At 33.7% G+C, this 19,062-nt stretch overlaps 1 protein-coding gene across 1 annotated transcript; it reads left to right on the top strand.

Moving 5' to 3' along the window:
• Position 1: 1 nt before the first annotated feature.
• Positions 2–18,519, top strand: acss1 (acyl-CoA synthetase short chain family member 1). The gene is made up of 14 exons (XM_051133122.1): positions 2–494; positions 702–798; positions 3,409–3,608; positions 5,877–6,052; positions 8,430–8,582; positions 8,779–8,926; positions 9,760–9,897; positions 11,888–11,980; positions 12,139–12,251; positions 14,234–14,360; positions 14,650–14,777; positions 16,980–17,043; positions 17,281–17,402; positions 17,616–18,519. The coding sequence occupies exons 1-14, from the start codon at positions 158–160 to the stop codon at positions 17,790–17,792; spliced, it is 2,073 nt and encodes a 690-aa protein (XP_050989079.1). The 5' UTR covers positions 2–157; the 3' UTR covers positions 17,793–18,519.
• The last annotated feature ends 543 nt before the right edge of the window (positions 18,520–19,062 follow it).

The raw sequence follows: 19,062 nt of genomic DNA on the forward strand, positions 1-19,062 counted from the left end.
ATCACAGTGAAGCTGATTTAAGGGGCGGTTTGTACTAGTGAGTTTTTCTTCAGGCGAGCGCTTTGTCAACAAGTTTCCTCCTCCCTCTCTTGTGAGGAACAGTCACGGGCTGTAGAAACTTGAGCAAACTTCACTCCAGCACTGACTTGGTGGAATAATGACTGGACGTGTGAGCATAAGTTTGCTGAATTCTTTGACCAGGGGAAATGTTATCTTTATGAACAAGAAATGTTTGCGCAAAGTGTTCATCTCACGGGGTCATGCGAGGTCTCTGTCCAACAGCATCAGCGCGGCTCAACCGGACCTCAGCTCGCATCTCGCTGGAAGGACATACGCAGACTTATATGAGCTGTCAATTAAAGATTCAGAAACTTTCTGGGGATCCATCGCCAAGGAAAGGCTGGCATGGACCAAGCCTTTCGATCAAGTGACGGACTGCGATCTCTCCAGCGGGAAAATCAACTGGTTTCTTGGAGGGCAGTTGAACGTCTCTGGTGAGTATCACATCTTTTTTTTTTAACAGTTTTGATCGCCGATAAACCTCCACAGCTTTCTGTCTACCAGGACAACAAGTCATGAGTGTATTTTAACTTAACTGAGATGATTATACTTACATTTTCAAATGCTTTATAATTGCATAAAGAGCAATTTTATTGTCAACAGTAAACACAGCAGTAACTTCCTCTTACGCTTATTGACAGTGAATTGTTTGGACGTGCACGTGGCAAAGGATCCAAACAGAGTGGCCTTGATTTGGGAGAAAGATGAACCTGGGACAGAAGAAAAGATCACATACAGGTACATTTCAAGCTCCTGAGAAATTCACATGTGGCACTTTATCATTACCCCGCCCCCATTACCCTCGTTCACCCCCACTTTCACATTTTCAACACACTGAGTTCAAAGCAAGCAGTTCTAGCATGTGTGTTTTTTTATTTAAAACAAACTAGTATCTGATTTTATGTTGCTGTCAGTGTTGGGTGAAAGTTACTTTTAAAAGTAATGGATTATATTATTGCATTACTCCATACAAAGTAACTAAATTTTAATTAATTTAAAAAAAAAATTACTTTTTACATTACTTTTGCGTTAGTTTTTGTCACATGGGCTGGGCTTGCTTATTTATTTTTCATAACGGAAAAATTATATAAGTAAGTTTTTGGTGAAATCAATATGTCTAAGGCTAACCTCTGATCTACACCTCACTCCTAATTTTTTTCAACACTGGAACAAAAGAAATCAAATTAACTTGTGTTACTTATTTGAAAAAGTAATTCGGATACCTTGTTGTACATTTAAAATTATTGCGTTATTTTACTAGATACTTTGAAAAATAATCTGAATACGTAGTTCACATTATTTGTAATGCGTTACGCCCAACACTGGTTGCTTTTAGTGATTTTTATTTGCTAGTTTAGAATTTATTCCAGTAACTCCCTATTGATTGCATAATTGTCACCAATAGTGTTTAGTATTTATTAATATTTTGAATTATACTTTTTTTATATATGTTGTTTTCGTTTCAATTTTAGTTCAGTAATTTTATGTGCTTTTTTCATTTTTTTTTAAATATCTCAGTTTAGCTTTAATATATTTTTAAGTTTTAGTAATTTTAGTGTTTAGATCAGTCATTATAGTGCTGTCAAACAATTAATTGTGATTAATTGCATCCAAAAAAAAAGGTTTTGTTTCCAAAATAAATGTATGTCCTGTGTATATTTATTATGTATATGTAAATACAAACACATGCATGTGTATATATTCAAGAAAAATATTAAGTTTATATATTAAAAATATTTATATACAATATAAAATATTAGAATATAAATTTATATACTGTACATGTAAATATTTTCAAAATACATGCTGTGTGTGTATTTATATATACATAATAAATATACACCGTACACATACATATATTATGTAAAACAAACTTTTATTTTGGATGCAATTAATTGCAATTAATCATTTGACAGCACTATTTAATTATTTTTTCATGTAATATTTATATTTTTTTTAGGTATCGCTTGCCGTGCATCCAACCTAAACGATTGAATATGATTTGAATATGCACTGAGCATTTTTTTACACTTTATAAGAATAAATAAAGATTGCTAGCATGTCGGCATGCAGACCTTTTGTTTGGATGCACGGCAAGCGCATTTCTAGATACGTTTTTTGCTCTTTGATGGACTTTATTATTGACTTAAAATTGTGTTACATGTGAATGGAACTAAGATCCTCTTCTTTCAATTTTTTATAAAAGTTTCAGTTAATAACATCAATGCAAGTTCATTTTCCAGTGACTTTGAGAGCAACTATCATATTTTCCCAATGAATTCTGCTCACAATAAGACTAGCATTGCATGTTTATGCTAATTCCCCTAGTTTTTCGTTTAGATTACCTTTGCAGTCATCTAATACAAGTTAATGTTTGAAAACATTAAAAATTTAATAACACTGTTAAACGTCATCTCAAACTTTTCATACTGTTCTTTATAATGTTGTGATAATTCTGGCCATACTGGGATTGAGACGGTTAACATGTAATATGAGAGCACGCTACTGCAGAGTTTGGGGGGAATTCCTTCACATGCACTTTCATATGGAGAACAAAAGCAGGTTTTGAGGTTCCCGTGATGGAATTTGCATCCCCCTCACTCTCTAGTGCTTGAAATAAGGATTGAATATTCCTGGCTGTGGTTCAGATCACTGCTGTTAACAGTAGGCTAAATATTTACAGGATCTACTGTCCACGCTGTTAACAAAACATGACAGTCAGCAGGCCGTTTCCTCTGATCTAGCCTGTGCACTGAACCTTGAAAATGAACTGTTTCTCATCTTTTATTGCAGAGATGTGCAGATTAGTTTCCCTGTATCTCATTCTAGGTCAGACAGGAATCACTTGAGGGTGTTTTGTGAAGAAACAGTCAGATTGCACAATCAGTCATGTGTTTAAAGGATGACACCGTTAGCAGCGTACATGTACACATCGCTTTCCTGCTTCCACAAGTGAACAGGAAGTACAAAGACAACGATACGCAGTATGAAAGTGAAAGTGTTTTGTCACTGATCTCACAAACATATGGAGAAAATCAAGAAATGCTTGAGACGTGACGTATGTACAGTACAGGCTGTACTAGAAAGTTGTTTGCTTAGACACGTGTCTCATCCTTTGAACCTGTTACCTCAGACACAATCTGGCATAATAATATGTTCATTAGACCAACAAAAACTTGCCAGTACTTTATTATAGTATAAATACACCCCATAATAAATGTCAGTTTAGGGCATTATGACCATGTGACCTCATGTTTCATGTGTAAGTCCACTTTAATTCAGCACTTGAACTACTTGAAATTACATTATTTCCTGTATGTTAATATCTGTAAAACATTCAAATCTTAGGGAGCTTCTGGAGATGACCTGTCGTCTTGCCAACACTTTAAAGAGTTATGGTGTCCAGAGAGGAGAGCGGGTGGCCATCTACATGCCTGTGTCTCCTATGGCAGTAGCAGCCATGTTGGCCTGTGCCCGTATTGGTGCCGTACACACTGTGGTGTTCGCAGGGTTCAGCTCAGAGGCTTTGGCTGGCAGAATTCGGGATGGTGAGTAAAACATGGTCATAAACCAGTGAACTTGTCTCAGTAGCTGAAAAGTAGTCTTTACAAGTATTACAAATCAGTGAAAAAACAACCGTGATGTTTTTACATGAGCAAAATGTACACAATAATTCAATCTGAGGTCATTTATACTGATTATTCTCTAAGGGTACCCACTATTAAAAGTGAACTAGCAATAACATGCTCTTTTAATTTGTTGCTAATTTTTGTAAAATTGTGTTTGAAACCATCTAAACACACACCAATGTTAGATGAGCAAAAGCATGTCTGAAAAAATGATGCATGGCAACAGTTGCTAAGATGGGATTGGTCATTAATGTTTTAGGGCGGGGCTTAGCAAAGGGTCAGTTGGTTTAATTTCTTGTCTATTAAAGGAAACATGAAACAGCACCCACAACATATTTTAGGAGGATATTTAATTACAAAAATGTAGGGTTTGCCAAATGTTAAATGAGTAGTTAAAAGTGGTTTCTATAAAAATATATAGTTTTTTTTGAAAGAAGGACTATGTGACATTGAAGACTGGAGTTATGGCTCAAGAAATTCAGATTTGCCATCACAGGAATAAATTACTTTTTAAAATACTCTACCAGTCACATGTTTTTGTAACAGTAAGATTTGTAATGTTTTTAAAAGAATTCTCTTTTGCTCACCAGGCCTGCATTTATTTGATCCAAAATACAGCAAAATCAGTAATATTGTGAAATATTTTAAAAGGTTTTTTTTTTTTTTTTGCAAAACAAAATTTTTTTAAAAATAATACTTTTATTTTGCAAGGATACTTCAAATTGATCAAACGTGATAATAAAGATAAAAAATTTAGAATGTTACAAATTATAGTTTCTAATTATATCAGATGAATGCTAATAATAAATGTTTTTTAAACAGCAAATCAGATTATTAGAATGATTTCTAAAGGATCATGTGACTAGAGAATTGATGATAAAATTCAGCTTTGAAATCACAGGAATAAATTACATTTTAATATATAATTAAATAGAAAACAATTATTTTAAATAGTAAAAATATTTCGAAATGTTACTGTTTTTGCTGTACTTTATATCAAATAAATGCAGGCTTGGTGAGCAGAAGAGACTTCTTTAAAAAACATTAAAAATCTTACTGTTCACAAACCTTTGACTGGTAGTGTGTGTTAAAATAAAGCTGTTATTTTTCAAATTTTAATAATATTTCACAATATTACTGTTTTTACTGTATCTATATAAACTGCCCTCCAAAAGTTTGGAAACGCCCTAGAAAAGTGGGATTTTGGATACTGGAATGAATCATTTTTAATTTGTGATAATTTTGCACTGATAAGGGACAAGACACAACATAACACAAACTACAAAAACATATTTTATTACATAAACAGTTTATACATAGAAAAAAACGTAAATTTTTGATTTACGACTCAATTTCCAAATTTAAACCAGTAACCAAGTATTATGTAATCAAAATGAAAATTGTATTTACATATTAGTTACTTTAATGTATTTGCAGCAAAAAATGATAAGGATTTATGCTGATATCGTCCAAAACTACACTTTGCCAGGGGTGTTTCCAAACTTTTGGAGGGCAGTATAGATTTGTATAGAAATAGAAAATAGCCCTGGCAGAGCAAGTTCTTATATTTGGATGAAAGATTATAAAGACTTTTTTTATGTGCACTGAATTGTGTGCAGTAAGACTAAATAACATTGAAACATTTAACATTAAACAGTTGTGGACTATTAAACGCAACTACACAGTTTAAAATCCTCTGCTGGTTATTAAATTCTAGTGAAGTTACTGTATACCTTCTAGGAATGCTAAGCTTGACAGAAGGGTCAAGTGTGTTTCCATGTTGTGTTTTTGTACAAATTAGGGAAGGGTAGCTAGCTAAACAAAAACCCAGTGCATTCATGTGGGGGTGTACGTGATAGTATGGACAGAGATCATTTCCAAAGGGCGTTTGTTGCAATAGAGGCCTTTTCTTATCTTATTTCATACAACAGACAATGAGCAGATGTTTCTTTCTGATCTTACTATGAACAAATATCATCCAGTGACAGTGGTTAAGTTGAGACAGTTTTCTTAAAATACAGTGAACTTATCAATTGTTTTAAAAATTACCTTAAATGAAGTGTGTTTACACATAGCTGTCATATTTAAATTTAGCTACCAAGTCTATTTGCTCACTGGCTGTATCAGCTGTTGTACATTGTCTGGATAGTGTCTGTTTAATTTTTTCTTTCTCTTCCATACACACAGCCCAGTGCGAGTTTGTCATCACATGCAACCAAGGTGTGAGGGGCGGCCGTATCTTCGATCTGAAGTCAACAGTGGATAAAGCAGTGAAGAGCTGCCCATCTGTCCGGCATGTGTTTGTGACCAAGAGAACTAACAATAGCATTCCGATGGGCAAACTTGACGTTTCATTAGATGAGGTAAATCACAGAACAGTGAGATTCTAAAGTGTACAGATTAGAAAGCCTTTTTTTAATTAGTTTTTTAAACACCTCTGCCAGGCCTGTGTTTAACTGAAAAAAGGCAGCACTGTACCTTATCATTTTCAGATATTATTGCTCTACAATTTACTAAAGTAAGTGTATCTCCAAAGATTACACTTATATTCTCTAATAAATAACATTGTTAAAACAACAACAAGTGCAATGCAATAAAAAAGTGTAAATAAATGTAAAAATACACATTTAAATCCAGAAACACACAAGACTCTGCAAAGAATAAAGGTGAGACTGGAGCACAAAACCAGTCTTAAGTCGCTGGCCTATATTTGTAGCAATAGCCAAAAATACATTGTATGGGTCAAAATTATAGATTTTTTTTTAAATGCCAAAAATCATTAGGAAATTAAGTAAAGATCATGTTCCATGAAGATATTTTGTAAAATTGTAAATATATCAAAACTTAATTTTTGATTAGTAATATGCATTTTTAAGAACTTCATTTGAATTGGTCAATGAAAAATGAATTGGACAATTCATTTTTCAAAATGAACCTTGCTGAACCCTGTCTGCTGTTTTTACCAATGTGCCAGACAAAACAAATATGCCATTGAAAGACAATTTGTTCAGCCATGAAAAATAACAGTAGCATGACTGCAACAAAGGAGAAAAGCTTTAGATTAAGTGGTTTACATTTGCCTAAGCATCAAATATATAAATGTTTCAAAGTATTTTATATCTGTCCAGCTAGTCACTTTTTGCTAGGTTTACACTCTGTAGGGTTTCATCTACCAAAAACGTTTTTTTGCAAAGCTTTGTAGTGGTTTGGGAAGTGGAAAAGGAATGTGTCCCTAATTTGTATCTAATTAGGACACAAAACTAGGAGTATAGTTCTATTTCCACTTCATTTTTGAGAAGTTGGGGAACAGCCCATCTTGTTTTGTCTCTATAGTGATGTTCTCCCACGCTGTACAAGGGTAGGAATTTTCCCGTCTGGAATTGGTCATAGTGGTCACATGTCGGCCAGTTTGGCAGTATTCTATTTGTAGGGCAGTTCAGGGAAATACTAGATTACATGTGATATAAAAAAAGAGAAAAATTGGACAGAATCACACTGCAGAAAAGCAGGTTTGGGTCTATGTGAACTCTCCATATTAAGTTAAAATGGGCTTTAGAGTTATAAGATTAATGTTTTGGTTGCAGGGTAAATAGCTAATTTAATCTCGTTATTTGCAGAAAACACATTAGTCTTCAACATTAACGCTGGCAAAACAAGCAGAAAATCCATTTAGCATAAACAAAGGTTATTATTCAATTACACAACAGATAAAATAAAAGACAATAACAATGGGATAACTGAAAGTTAACCCTTTGCTACCTTCATGAAAGCATGAAAATGAACAGTGACTGAACAGAAACTAAAATATTAGATATAAAGGTGATGGTTGAATTTATATTGCATTTGTGTGATTCAGTTCTAAAGAACACCAAGGGCAACTCCTGAAACTCTCCAGTCACAGCTGTGTGTGAAGGTGTGGAAATTTGTTCTTCCTGCTGTGTGCAACATCCGTATCACAAGCACACCACGATACAATAATAAACAACTTCACACCTCATCCTCCCCCTACTGAGCTTATCTTTACAGGATTAACATATGATTTAGCATTTTAACTGAATGATTTAAACAGCATTAAACATAGTTAAGTATACTATTAGTAGAGCTGGGTTTTGAAATTTCACAATTCGATGTTGATTCATAAGCTTGCGATTCAGTTCAATTTCCGATTCGATATTTGAGATACATATCAGGTATAGTACATGTCAAATTTTTTCAAGGAAAAATAAATCTCTCAACTAATGCTGTAAAATACACATGAGAGTCAGCTGGTACTACTTTTCTATAATATTGAAGGTTAAAATGTAATGATTTGTATACAAATGCTTAAATTACTCTCAGTGAAGTGTTTAGAATAATAAAGTTACAGTTATGCTACATAATTGTATTTCTATTCCAATTCATTTTTTGAAATATAAACCTTTAAATGGTGCTGTCATAAAAACTTGACAAATTTATTTAAACATAAATTAAACACTGAAGAAAAGTAAAAATTAATATTAATATGCTATATGGTACTTAGTTTTAACTCCTGTCTAGAGTTCTTTGTTCTAGCTGACTAACGAATTAATGGTTACTGAATGTGTTTTTCTGAGGTAAATGTGACGTGACATTGTTTACAAGCTGTTACAAACGTCTTTGCACGGTTGAAACGCTAATTAAGAGATTACGAGACATGATATGGATTTCAGGAAGTTGAACTCTTTCTCTTTAATTTTTTAACTTTTTCTTTTTCTGTGTCAGGTGATGGCAGGACAGTCTTCAGTGTGTGCTCCAGAGCCCATGGACAGCGAGGAGATGTTGTTCATGCTGTATACCTCAGGCAGTACGGGTAAACCCAAGGGCATCGTGCACACACAGGCTGGTTACCTGCTCTATGCTTCCCTCACACATCAGGTGTGTCTCTGTGCTTTTCTGATCCCAGTAAAATCTATATTTATATTTGTGTGGGGGTGTCTGTATTATTCCAGTCTTTAGCGGCACACGATGGTTCAGAAACAGTGTCTTGTTTTAAAAGCTTATACCAAATGTTTTATTATATGATATGATGTATAGCGTTATTATTTGTCTGTACGCCCGTCTGTTGTTGCAGTATGTGTTTGACTACACACCTGGAGATGTGTTTGGTTGTGTTGCTGACATCGGATGGATTACTGGTCACACCTATGTTGTATACGGACCCCTGTGTAATGGAGCCACATCTGTTCTGTTTGAGAGCACACCTGTGTACCCTAATCCAGGTGAGATATCAAAAGAAATTACCAATACTAATGGTCCATGCAGTATATACAGTTGAGGTCAGAAGTGTACATACACCTTGCAGAATCTGCAAAGTGTTAATTATTTTACCAACATAAGATTATACAAAATGCATGATATTTTTATCTAGTACTGACCTGAATAAGATATTTCACATAAAAGATGTTTACATATAGTCCACAAGAGAAAATAATAGCTGAATTTATAAAAATGACCCCGTTCAAAAGTTTACACACACCTGTTTACACAGAATCAAGCGTATATAAACTTCTGAATGGGGTCATTCTCTTTTTAGCGAAGTGTTTTGCAGCTATTCAGTCCTTAGGGTTTAGCAATTGTTTTGGTCATGTTCCTCCTCTCATCTATTCTGATAGAGGTGATGACCCCTCTAGATCATGTCAGATAGTGTTAGTGCCCCTCCCAGCCCTTTAAAAGTGAATGAACTTCTTTTGTTCAGTTCTCAGATAAAATCGCGTGACACATTAACCTGCATAGTAAGTCTTATCTGCCTTTATGAGTGTATTTTAATGGAAATGAGCCTTCATGAGTGGCCGTAAAGCAGTGTGGGCTTTACAGTGTGACCTCTACAGGAAACATTTCCTTTGATGGTCTCCTAATAAAACCTGCTTAAATTTGCTTTTTTAAAAGTTGGAATCAATTAAGACATGTTTTTTCATGATGTCTGTAGTCAAAATTATTGTTGATGTTCATGTTCAACTTTTTTGTAGTTTCATAATGTATGTGTAGTGGTTGTAAATCGGACTCTTTATTGTCATTGTCTTGACTGTTAGAATGTGTTTTGTGACTGTTTTAGGTCGTTACTGGGAGACAGTTCAGAGGTTAAGAATAAACCAGTTTTATGGAGCTCCCACTGCCATCAGATTACTCCTGAAATATGAAGAAAACTGGGTGAAGAAATATGACAGATCATCACTGAAGACACTTGCATCAGGTGAGACTAGTACAGCCACAAGTACAGCTGTTGTAATATATACTTTTTGGTGGTTGAATATATTCAGTGTTGGGGAAAGTTACTTTTAAAAGTAATCCATTACATTAGTTACTTTCTGTGGAAAGTAATGTTATGTTACTTTTGTGGTACTTTTTAAAATCTAGACAGGGCCTTAACGCATTAATTAATTAGTTATGAAAAAATAACATGATTAAAATATTTTAACGCAGTTAACACGCTGGCCCCGCCCAATATTGGTGCTGTATGTGAAATGCCCCTGTATGTGTTTTGTTTTATATTTCTATATATATCACATATCATATGATATCTCACAGGCAGCAAGAGCAATATGACACGAGTGCTGATTTTGTCCCGATCTATCACAAGCTTAAATGTGATTTTGTACAATTCAGTAAATAAGAAATTGATATTGTGTTATAGTTTAAACATTATATTATGTTTTTGCTCAATTTTGCAGAGAACATACTACCTTTGAAGCCATAGCAGAATTGTTATGCGTCTCAGAGCAACACAGCGGTGTTTAGTTTCTAAATGAATCCACGTTTTGAGCGAATCATGTGAATCAATGATTCAAAGGCGCATTATTTTGCGATTAATTAGCTTAATCAAACAATACATCATGTAATTAATTAGATTAAAACTTTTTTTATCGACTGACAGCACTACTTTAATTAATATATGTAAATGTATGTTCTACTTTTGGGAAATGTAAAAGCCCTTTCACACCAAAAGTGAATAAGCGCTCAGGCTGAAGGAAGTGTAAATTTATGTCTGTATTGAAAAAGAAACTCAGATATTTTCTAGTAAATTAAAAATTTGTTACTTTAGTTACTTGAAAAAAGTAATCTGATTGCAAAACTTGTAATGAGTTACCCCCAAAACTGAAAATATTTTGGAATATTGTACACTACCATTGAAAAGTTTGGGGTCAGTAAGATTAAAAAAAAGTATTTTATTTGCAAGGACGCATCAAATTGATCAAAAGTGATAAAGACATTTATAAAGTTTATATATATATATATATATTTGCTGTTCTTTTGAACTTTATATTCATCAAAGAATTCTAAAAAGTCTTATGGTTTCTGCAAAAATATTAAGCATTAAAAAATTTTTTGAGCATATTAAGATGATTTCTGAAGGATCGTGTGACACTGAAGAAATTGCAAAATTTAAAAAATTTAAAAAAAGAAAAGAAAAAAAGGCAAAAATTCAGCTTTGCCATCACAGGATTCAGGAATAAATTACATTTTTTTTAAATTGTTCTTTTAAATTGTAATAATATTTTGGATTATTTCTGTTTTTAATATATTTTTGATCAAATAAATGCAGCCTTGGTGAGCATAAGATACTTACTGGTCACAGATTTTTGAAGGGTATATATTATATTACAAAAATAAATTTGACCTGTTATCAAAAAACACTGTGAATTCTATCAACTCTTTGTGAAGTCTGTGTGTCTTTTTAGCAATGCATTACAACTGACCCCAGGTTTCTTCAAGAGGGCTAAGTGCATTGCAAGGGCACAATGAGGAAGGGGAACTAATCAGCTGTTCAGTGTAAGGGTCACCCTTTTCAGGGTTTGAACCAAAAACCTTTGTTTTGCTAGCCCAGGTATTGTACTTCCTCCACCCTGTTATAGTCAGCTCTGAATGGGTGAGTGTTCAGCCAAGGTTAAAATTTAGCCTTCTTACTCTGGATAAATTTTAATGAGTCTAGTCACACAGCCTCAATCAACAATGGAAAATCTTACTTTGTGCCAAACATCAAGGACACTAGATGCATAGCCAGTCTGGGTTTTGTTTGTCCCTTTAGCACCTGCCAGTTCCACTTAAAAAAGATAAGGCCAAGATTTCCCTGAATTGCCAGGTCACTCAGTCATATCAACTTAGAGACAAGTTTTTAAGTGCGGTGGGTTGGTCGATGAATTTGTCTATAGAAATGACCATGTGAATGTGTGATCTGTTGGCAGTTGGAGAGCCCATTAATCATGAAGCATGGGAATGGTTTCATAATGTGGTTGGGGATGGACGATGCCCTCTGGTGGACACATGGTGGCAAACAGGTAAAATGCACTCTGCATAAGACTGTCAATCGCTGAATCTGTTCTTGTCTGTATATTGTATACTTAGTCTGGCAGCACTGATGGGATGATTTACACCATGTGTGATGTTAATCAGAAATAGAGAGATAATTCACCAGGCTCCATCTTTCTCTCCTCAGAAACTGGCGGTGTCTGTATCGCTCCACTCCCAGCTGAACCGGGAGCAGAGATCCGGCCTGCTATGGCTATGAGACCCTTTTTTGGCATCCAGCCGGCACTACTCGGGGAGAAGGTGATCCATACTTGTTTATTTGTGTCCTGACTCACTGCTTGGCCAGTTGTTGTTTAGGAACATGCAATGCATTTTTAGCAAGTTAAATTCTTCAGAGTCAGATGTGAAGTGGCCTTGTGTGATATAAAGTGGAAGTTGCAAGAAGTAAAGTAGTGATTGTGAGATATAGATATAATATGAAATAAAAAGTGACAGCTGTGAAATAAAGCCATAATTGTCATAATTGAGAAATAAAGTCATAATTGTCATAATTGAGAAATAAAGTCGTAATTGTCATAATTGAGATATAAATACCCAAATGTAAGATATAGTAATATACTGAAATATAAAGTTATAACTGAGAAATAAAGTTGCAGCTGAAATATAATAATCTAAAATTATTAATAAAGTTAAAGTTGTAAAATAAAGAAGTCATAATTGTTAGAAAAGTGACAATTGTGAAATAAAAAGTCTTAATTGTGAGATATAAAGTGGAAGTTGCAAGAAACAAAGTAGCAACTGTGAGATATAGTTGTAATCTGAAATAAAAAGTGAGAATTGTGAGATAAAGTTGTAACTGTCATATATAAATACCCAATTGTAAGATGTGGTAATATTCTGAAATATAAAATTATAATTGTGAAAAAAGTCATAAAATGCGATATATAAATCCCCAAATGTAAGATGTAGTAATATTCTGAAATATAAAGGTGTAATTGTGAAAAAGTAATAATTGTTATATATAAATCCCCCATTGAAAGATGTGGTAATATTCGTAAATATGAAACTATAATTGTGAAGAAGGTCATAATTTTGAAAAACTGAGTTGCAACTGAAATAAGAAATTCTGAAAATAAAGTTATAATTGTAAAAAATTCGTAATTGTGATATATAAATCCCTAATTGTAAGATGTAGTAATATTCAGAAATATGAAGTTATAATTGTGAAAAAGGAATAATTGTGATATATAAATCCCTAATTGTAATATGTAGTAATATTTTGAAATTTAAAGTTATAATTGTGAAAAAGTCATAATTGTAATATATAAATCCCCAACTGTAAAATGTAGTAATATTCTAAAATATAACGCTATAGCTGTGAAAAACATCATAATTTTGAGGAATGAAGTTGCAGCTGAAATATATTCTTAATAATTTGAAATATAAAGTTAAAATTGTAAAATTAAAAAATTGTGAGAAACAAATTGTAAGCTATAGCCATAATCTAAAATAGTTACAATTATAAATTAAAAGTCATAAATGTTAGAAATAAAAGTGCAACCAAAATATATATTCATGTAAAAATAAAAAGGTACAGCTGTGAAATAAAGTTATAATTGTGAAATATAAAGCTGCAATTATAGAAAATTAATTTACAATTTTGAGATTTATTCATAATCAGAAAAATGTGTCAATTGAGAAGAGACATGATTGTGAGATATAAAGCCCCATTTGCAAGAAATAGTCACAATTGAGAAATATAGTCCTAATCTGTGAACTTCAAAAGGTCACAAATACAAAAAAGTCTCAGTTGTGAGATAATGTAAAATACATACTCGCACTGTAACACGTCAAAGTAAATTACGACAATTAGTTCTAATTAGCTCTTCCTGTTTTTTCTAGTGTAGTTAACAACTGTTCTAGATAATTGCTTGCAGACTGTCTTAATCAGACATGGGTTAAACATGGGGTATATTTGTCTTCTGCTCTGCCTGGCTCTGCCTGGATCTATGCGTCCAGCTTCTCCTGCTGTGATTAAAGAAAGCTTTGTGTGACAGACAGTGATGAACTTTGAGCCCACAAATTCTCTACTGCAGCTGGAAAAAAAAGGAGTAAGCATGCTGGAGCACGTCCAATCTCGTCTGAGGCGGTCTTTTGTTAAGCTCCGGGGCTATTCAGAGGGATTTTTATCCCCTCCCATTAGGATCAGCTGAGAAGAGGCAAGACCTCTCAGTGCACGTGTCTGTAGTAATGTAGAATAATCAATTTTGCTTCATCAACAGGGACAGATAATAACAGGAAATGATGTCAGTGGAGCTCTGTGCATCAGCCAGCCTTGGCCTGGAATGGCCAGAACCATATTTGGAGACCACCAGAGATTCGTAGATGCATATTTTAAACCGTACCAAGGTGAGCGAGACCCCACAAGCTCTTGAAGATCCTTGCTGTAAAAGTTATGAAACAGAAAAGTTTGGATACTTGTTGAATTATTAAAATGTTCTTTTTGACTTTGACTTCAGAGCGAGGGCATGAGTGGAATGTTAGCAAGTCCTAGCTGGGGAAATGTCAAAATAATCTGTTTGGATTCTTTAAACGTGTTGTAGATTGCAATCCATTTCAGTTTTTACCTCATTAAAAGTTAACTTAATAGTGATCAAAGATACAAGGTGGACTAGTATTAAGGTGTTAACTGTCACAGGTCAGTATTTTACGGGTGATGGAGCGTACCGCACTGAAGACGGTTACTACCAGATCACAGGACGAATGGACGACGTCATTAATATCAGTGGGCATCGGCTGGGCACCGCTGAGATAGAAGATGCACTGGTGAGACCCTAAGTTCCTTTATCACAAGCTTAATTCAGTATTCCTGAGCCCAACGCTTTCTTTCAAATCACTGGAATGCACAACACTACAATCCATGTTATTCTTTAACGCAGACGCAGAAGTAAGCATATGGGTGAGACTTCCGCTTCATTAGCTGCTATAAGGAAATAAATAGAGCAGTAAATGGTAAAATTGTTTGCACTACAAACAAGTGTGCTCATAATTAAGATAACGCATTAAAATAATATGTTAAGAAACAACAATTTGCAATATCAAGCAGCAAAACAAGCTTTTTGTACAGCTAAAAATAGCTGGATGCAAATGAGACTGGAAGACAGACCCATAAAATGTACACAGGAAGAAAAAGGTGGATAATTGGGCAAATGAATCAGACCTGAAACAAAACGTGTAAAAAAATAAATAAATAAAGTTCTATACAGAGTCTTTTTTTACAGAGGTGTGAAAATACACTACTGTTTAAAAGTTTGGGGTCAGTAAGTGTTTCTTTTTTTTCTATTCAATTCAAAAATGACTAAATGCATTTATAATATTGAAAAAGATTTATATTTTTTAAAATAGAAGTTCAAAGTTCTTTTTAACTTTCTATTCATCAAAGAATCCTGAAAAATTGTATAAAAATATTAAGCAGCACTACTATTTTTTTTTTAATTAATAATAATAATAAGAAATGTCGTAATGATGACTGGAGTAACGAAGCCCTGCAGAAAATTCAGCTTTGCATTAGAGCTGCACGATTAATCATTAAAATATTGCAATCTCAATTTAAACACGCATGCGATCTTATTTCTAAATGTAAATGATTTGTCTGTGTCTATTAAACCTTTGATAAAGTCGTAATAGAACATTCAAATCTGTGTTCGAGCAGTTATCTTGTTTTGGTATGAAACAGCTTTGCGTCTTTTCAACCATTTCTAGTTTGGTTATAAACACTGATGTCCATTCTAGCGATCAAATACAGCAAATCCAACGCTATCTCAAGACCAATTCATACATATTTTACAAGGTGGCTAATTTGTACGAATACATACGACCTCATTTTGTATGTTTTCTTCATTTTTTCAAAACAAAAACTTAATTTGAATTTAATTCGAGCCAGGCCATACATATTCGTACAAATTAGCCACCTCGTAAAATATGCACAAATTGCCTTGAGATCGGGTTGGCAAATCATCTTTTGCAAGTAATTGGTGCTTGAAATAACATTTGTTGATTACATTGTTTTGCCACTAGGGCTACATTTACACTAGTGCAGTTTTGTTTTAAAATGCATAACTTTTGCTACAGTTACACCTATCGTTTATACTCCTCCAGCGTTTTCAACCCTCGAAAATGGAGACTTTTAAAAACGCTGCAGACCTCGTTTCAGTTTGAAAACTCTGGGGTTGCGTTTCAGTGTAAGACTTTTAAAAACGATGGCGTGGGCCCACATCGCTTTGCGTATCCTTAATGACCATGTAAACAATAACATCATGCTTATTTGTTGCGTCTCATTTCGGAGGCTCATTTAAAAAAGGTAACCGTTAAATTGCAACATTAAAATGAAATTGCAGTATTTTACACCTAATACAATTTTATTACAGTTACTTTTTTTAAATAAGACATCCTTGATGACGTATGCAGCCTGAATGGTCATGTGACATGCTTTTTTTTGGTTGTCTAGTGTAGATGGAGATCGTTTCTGAAACGCAATGAAAACGCCAGTGTAGCGTTTTAATTTTTAATGTTAAAAAAATGCATTTCATTGAATCATTCATTCAAGAGATTCATTCAGTATGTTGAGTCATTCAGTAATGAACAAGTGAAGTATTTATGAGTGAGTCATTGAATCATTCATTCAAACAATTTTTTTAAAATAATTCATTCAAATGAAACATTTTTAAAAAGACTGCAGCTATTTATATTTTGCACAGCCTCTAGTAAATTACATGTTATTTTGCTTAGTTTAGAATCGTGATCTCTATTTGAACCAAAAAAATCGTGATTCTCAATTTATCTAAAACTGTTCAGCTCTACTTTGCATCACAGGAATAAATTACTATATAAAATATAGTAATTTATTGTTTACTGTTTTACTATTTCTATTAAATGCAGCTTTGGTAAACATAAGAGACTTTTAAACAAACTTTTCAAAGGTAGTGTAGAATCAAACTTTTTGTTTACTATGTGTTTCTCTGTTATCAGGATGAACATCCAGATGTTCCTGAAACCGCAGTGGTCGGAATTCCCCATGAGATCAAAGGAGAAGGTGAGACATTATCTCACCTGTTTTCATTCATGAGCCATCTGGAACAAACCCAGCAACCAGAGACCTTTTGACCCCTTCCACTGTGTGCTACACGACACCCTTGGTCATTGTGTAAACAACACTAAAAAAGTAATAGAGGGTTAATTGACCGTCACAAAATCAGTCATTCAGTAATGAAAGCGTATCCGATTTTACAGTGTTTACATATATCTTACTTTCTTTTCTCTTTTTTACCAGTTCCATTTGCATTTGTGGTTTTGAAAGAATCTGCTACTGAGAACCAGCATGCTGTTGTGGAAGATCTGAGACACCTAGTGGCTACCAAAATAGCTAAATATGCTATCCCTGATAATTTCCTGGTAAAATCATTGACTTTTTTTTATTGAACTTTATTGTACAATGTTAACTTTTAATCTATATTATTCTTTTATCATTTACAAAAAAGATTATGATTGATCACAGAACAGATTTTCTGTTTTAAAATCACTGTCTGTGCAGATCTGTTGCACAGATGGTTTAGAGATTTGTTTTGTCAGCTGTCTATGAAAGCATCTACTTTCTCTCTTTTTAAGGTTGTGAAGCGACTTCCTAAAACACGCTCTGGAAAAATCATGAGGAGAATCTTGCGGAAGGTTGCCATGCAAGACACGAGCAACCTGGGGGACGTCTCCACGCTGGACGACCCCTCCGTCGTTTCAGAGATCATCGAGGCCCATAAACACTACAGAAGTCATGCAGCTAAGAAGTAAAACCAAAAAGACTGTTGGGATGTTGCAACGTTTATTTTGAGGAACTGTGAATATGAAACTGTGATGACAGGGAATCATGTAAATGTGAATCTGCCATATATTAGCAACATATAATGCATAAATTGCAGGTTAAATGCTCTCATATGTAGTTAAATTTGCTCATGAACCCCACTTAAACTGGATGTTAGCCCCTCTGTAAGACCGTTAGATGTCAATTAAGGTTTGCGCAACTTGTACAGACCTCTTTTTAAACATTAATTATGAAATGTTTTGCACAGTGTAGCCAGAGACTATGTGAGATCTGCTGTGTAACAAAAGTATTTTTTTTACTTGAGAGATGATTTTATTTTTATGGTGGTTTTGTCCAAGTAACAAGTTCAAGTTCTTCTCATATTCTTTTTTTCTGTGAATCCTCTTTGGAGTTGTATGCCTTTATTTCCTAATGTTTATCTGAAGATGAACATGATATGACTGTGGTTAATTTTCAATCAATATTACAATATTTCTATATTATAATGACATGATGCCATAATGATATGATGTATGCTTTGCATATTTTAAGTGGAAGTATAAATGATTCCATATAATTATTAGGATTCTCATTTTCTTTTTTTTCGTTTTGAACATTAAAAGATGTTTAAAAATATAATTTTGTCTTGATGTGTTATTCCTTTATATACTTGATTCAAACTGTTAATACAGATTAAATAAAATAGAATATAGTGAACCTTTTTTTGTAAGTGTACATGCTGTTGTCTCACCAATATTTTTACACATTAGAATCTGAAAAGCTATTGAAAACTAATTTTAAACGTTATCCCTTATCATTTTGTTTTATTTTGCAAGTAGTAACCAATATTTTGGCGGGAACTATAATTACGATGATAAATACGACTTTGCTACGTTTATGACTGCTAAAACTAGTTACTGCTTCTGACAAGACGTGGCACCGTGTCTTAAAGACTTATTTAAAGACTTATTTAAACCGGATTTCATCCTGATAGCATTTTTCACAATTACAATCGTTGATCAATAACGTTCAGGAACGGTGGCTTCACAATAGCGACATCTCCTGGTGAGATGTGAAAAGTTGCACAGAGCGACGTTTATTTAAATAAAATGTGCTCAAAACATAATGATTGTCAAAATTACTACCTAAAAAATCAAATATTGTATGTTAGTTTTGCAGAAAATATAAATGAGAGAAAACCCGCTTTGAAAATAAGCGGTTACATGACATGCCAGGTTCTTCATATGCAGGTAACATATT

Source organism: Labeo rohita, chromosome 17 (assembly GCF_022985175.1).
Source record: "Labeo rohita strain BAU-BD-2019 chromosome 17, IGBB_LRoh.1.0, whole genome shotgun sequence".
Lineage (NCBI taxonomy): Eukaryota > Metazoa > Chordata > Actinopteri > Cypriniformes > Cyprinidae > Labeo > Labeo rohita.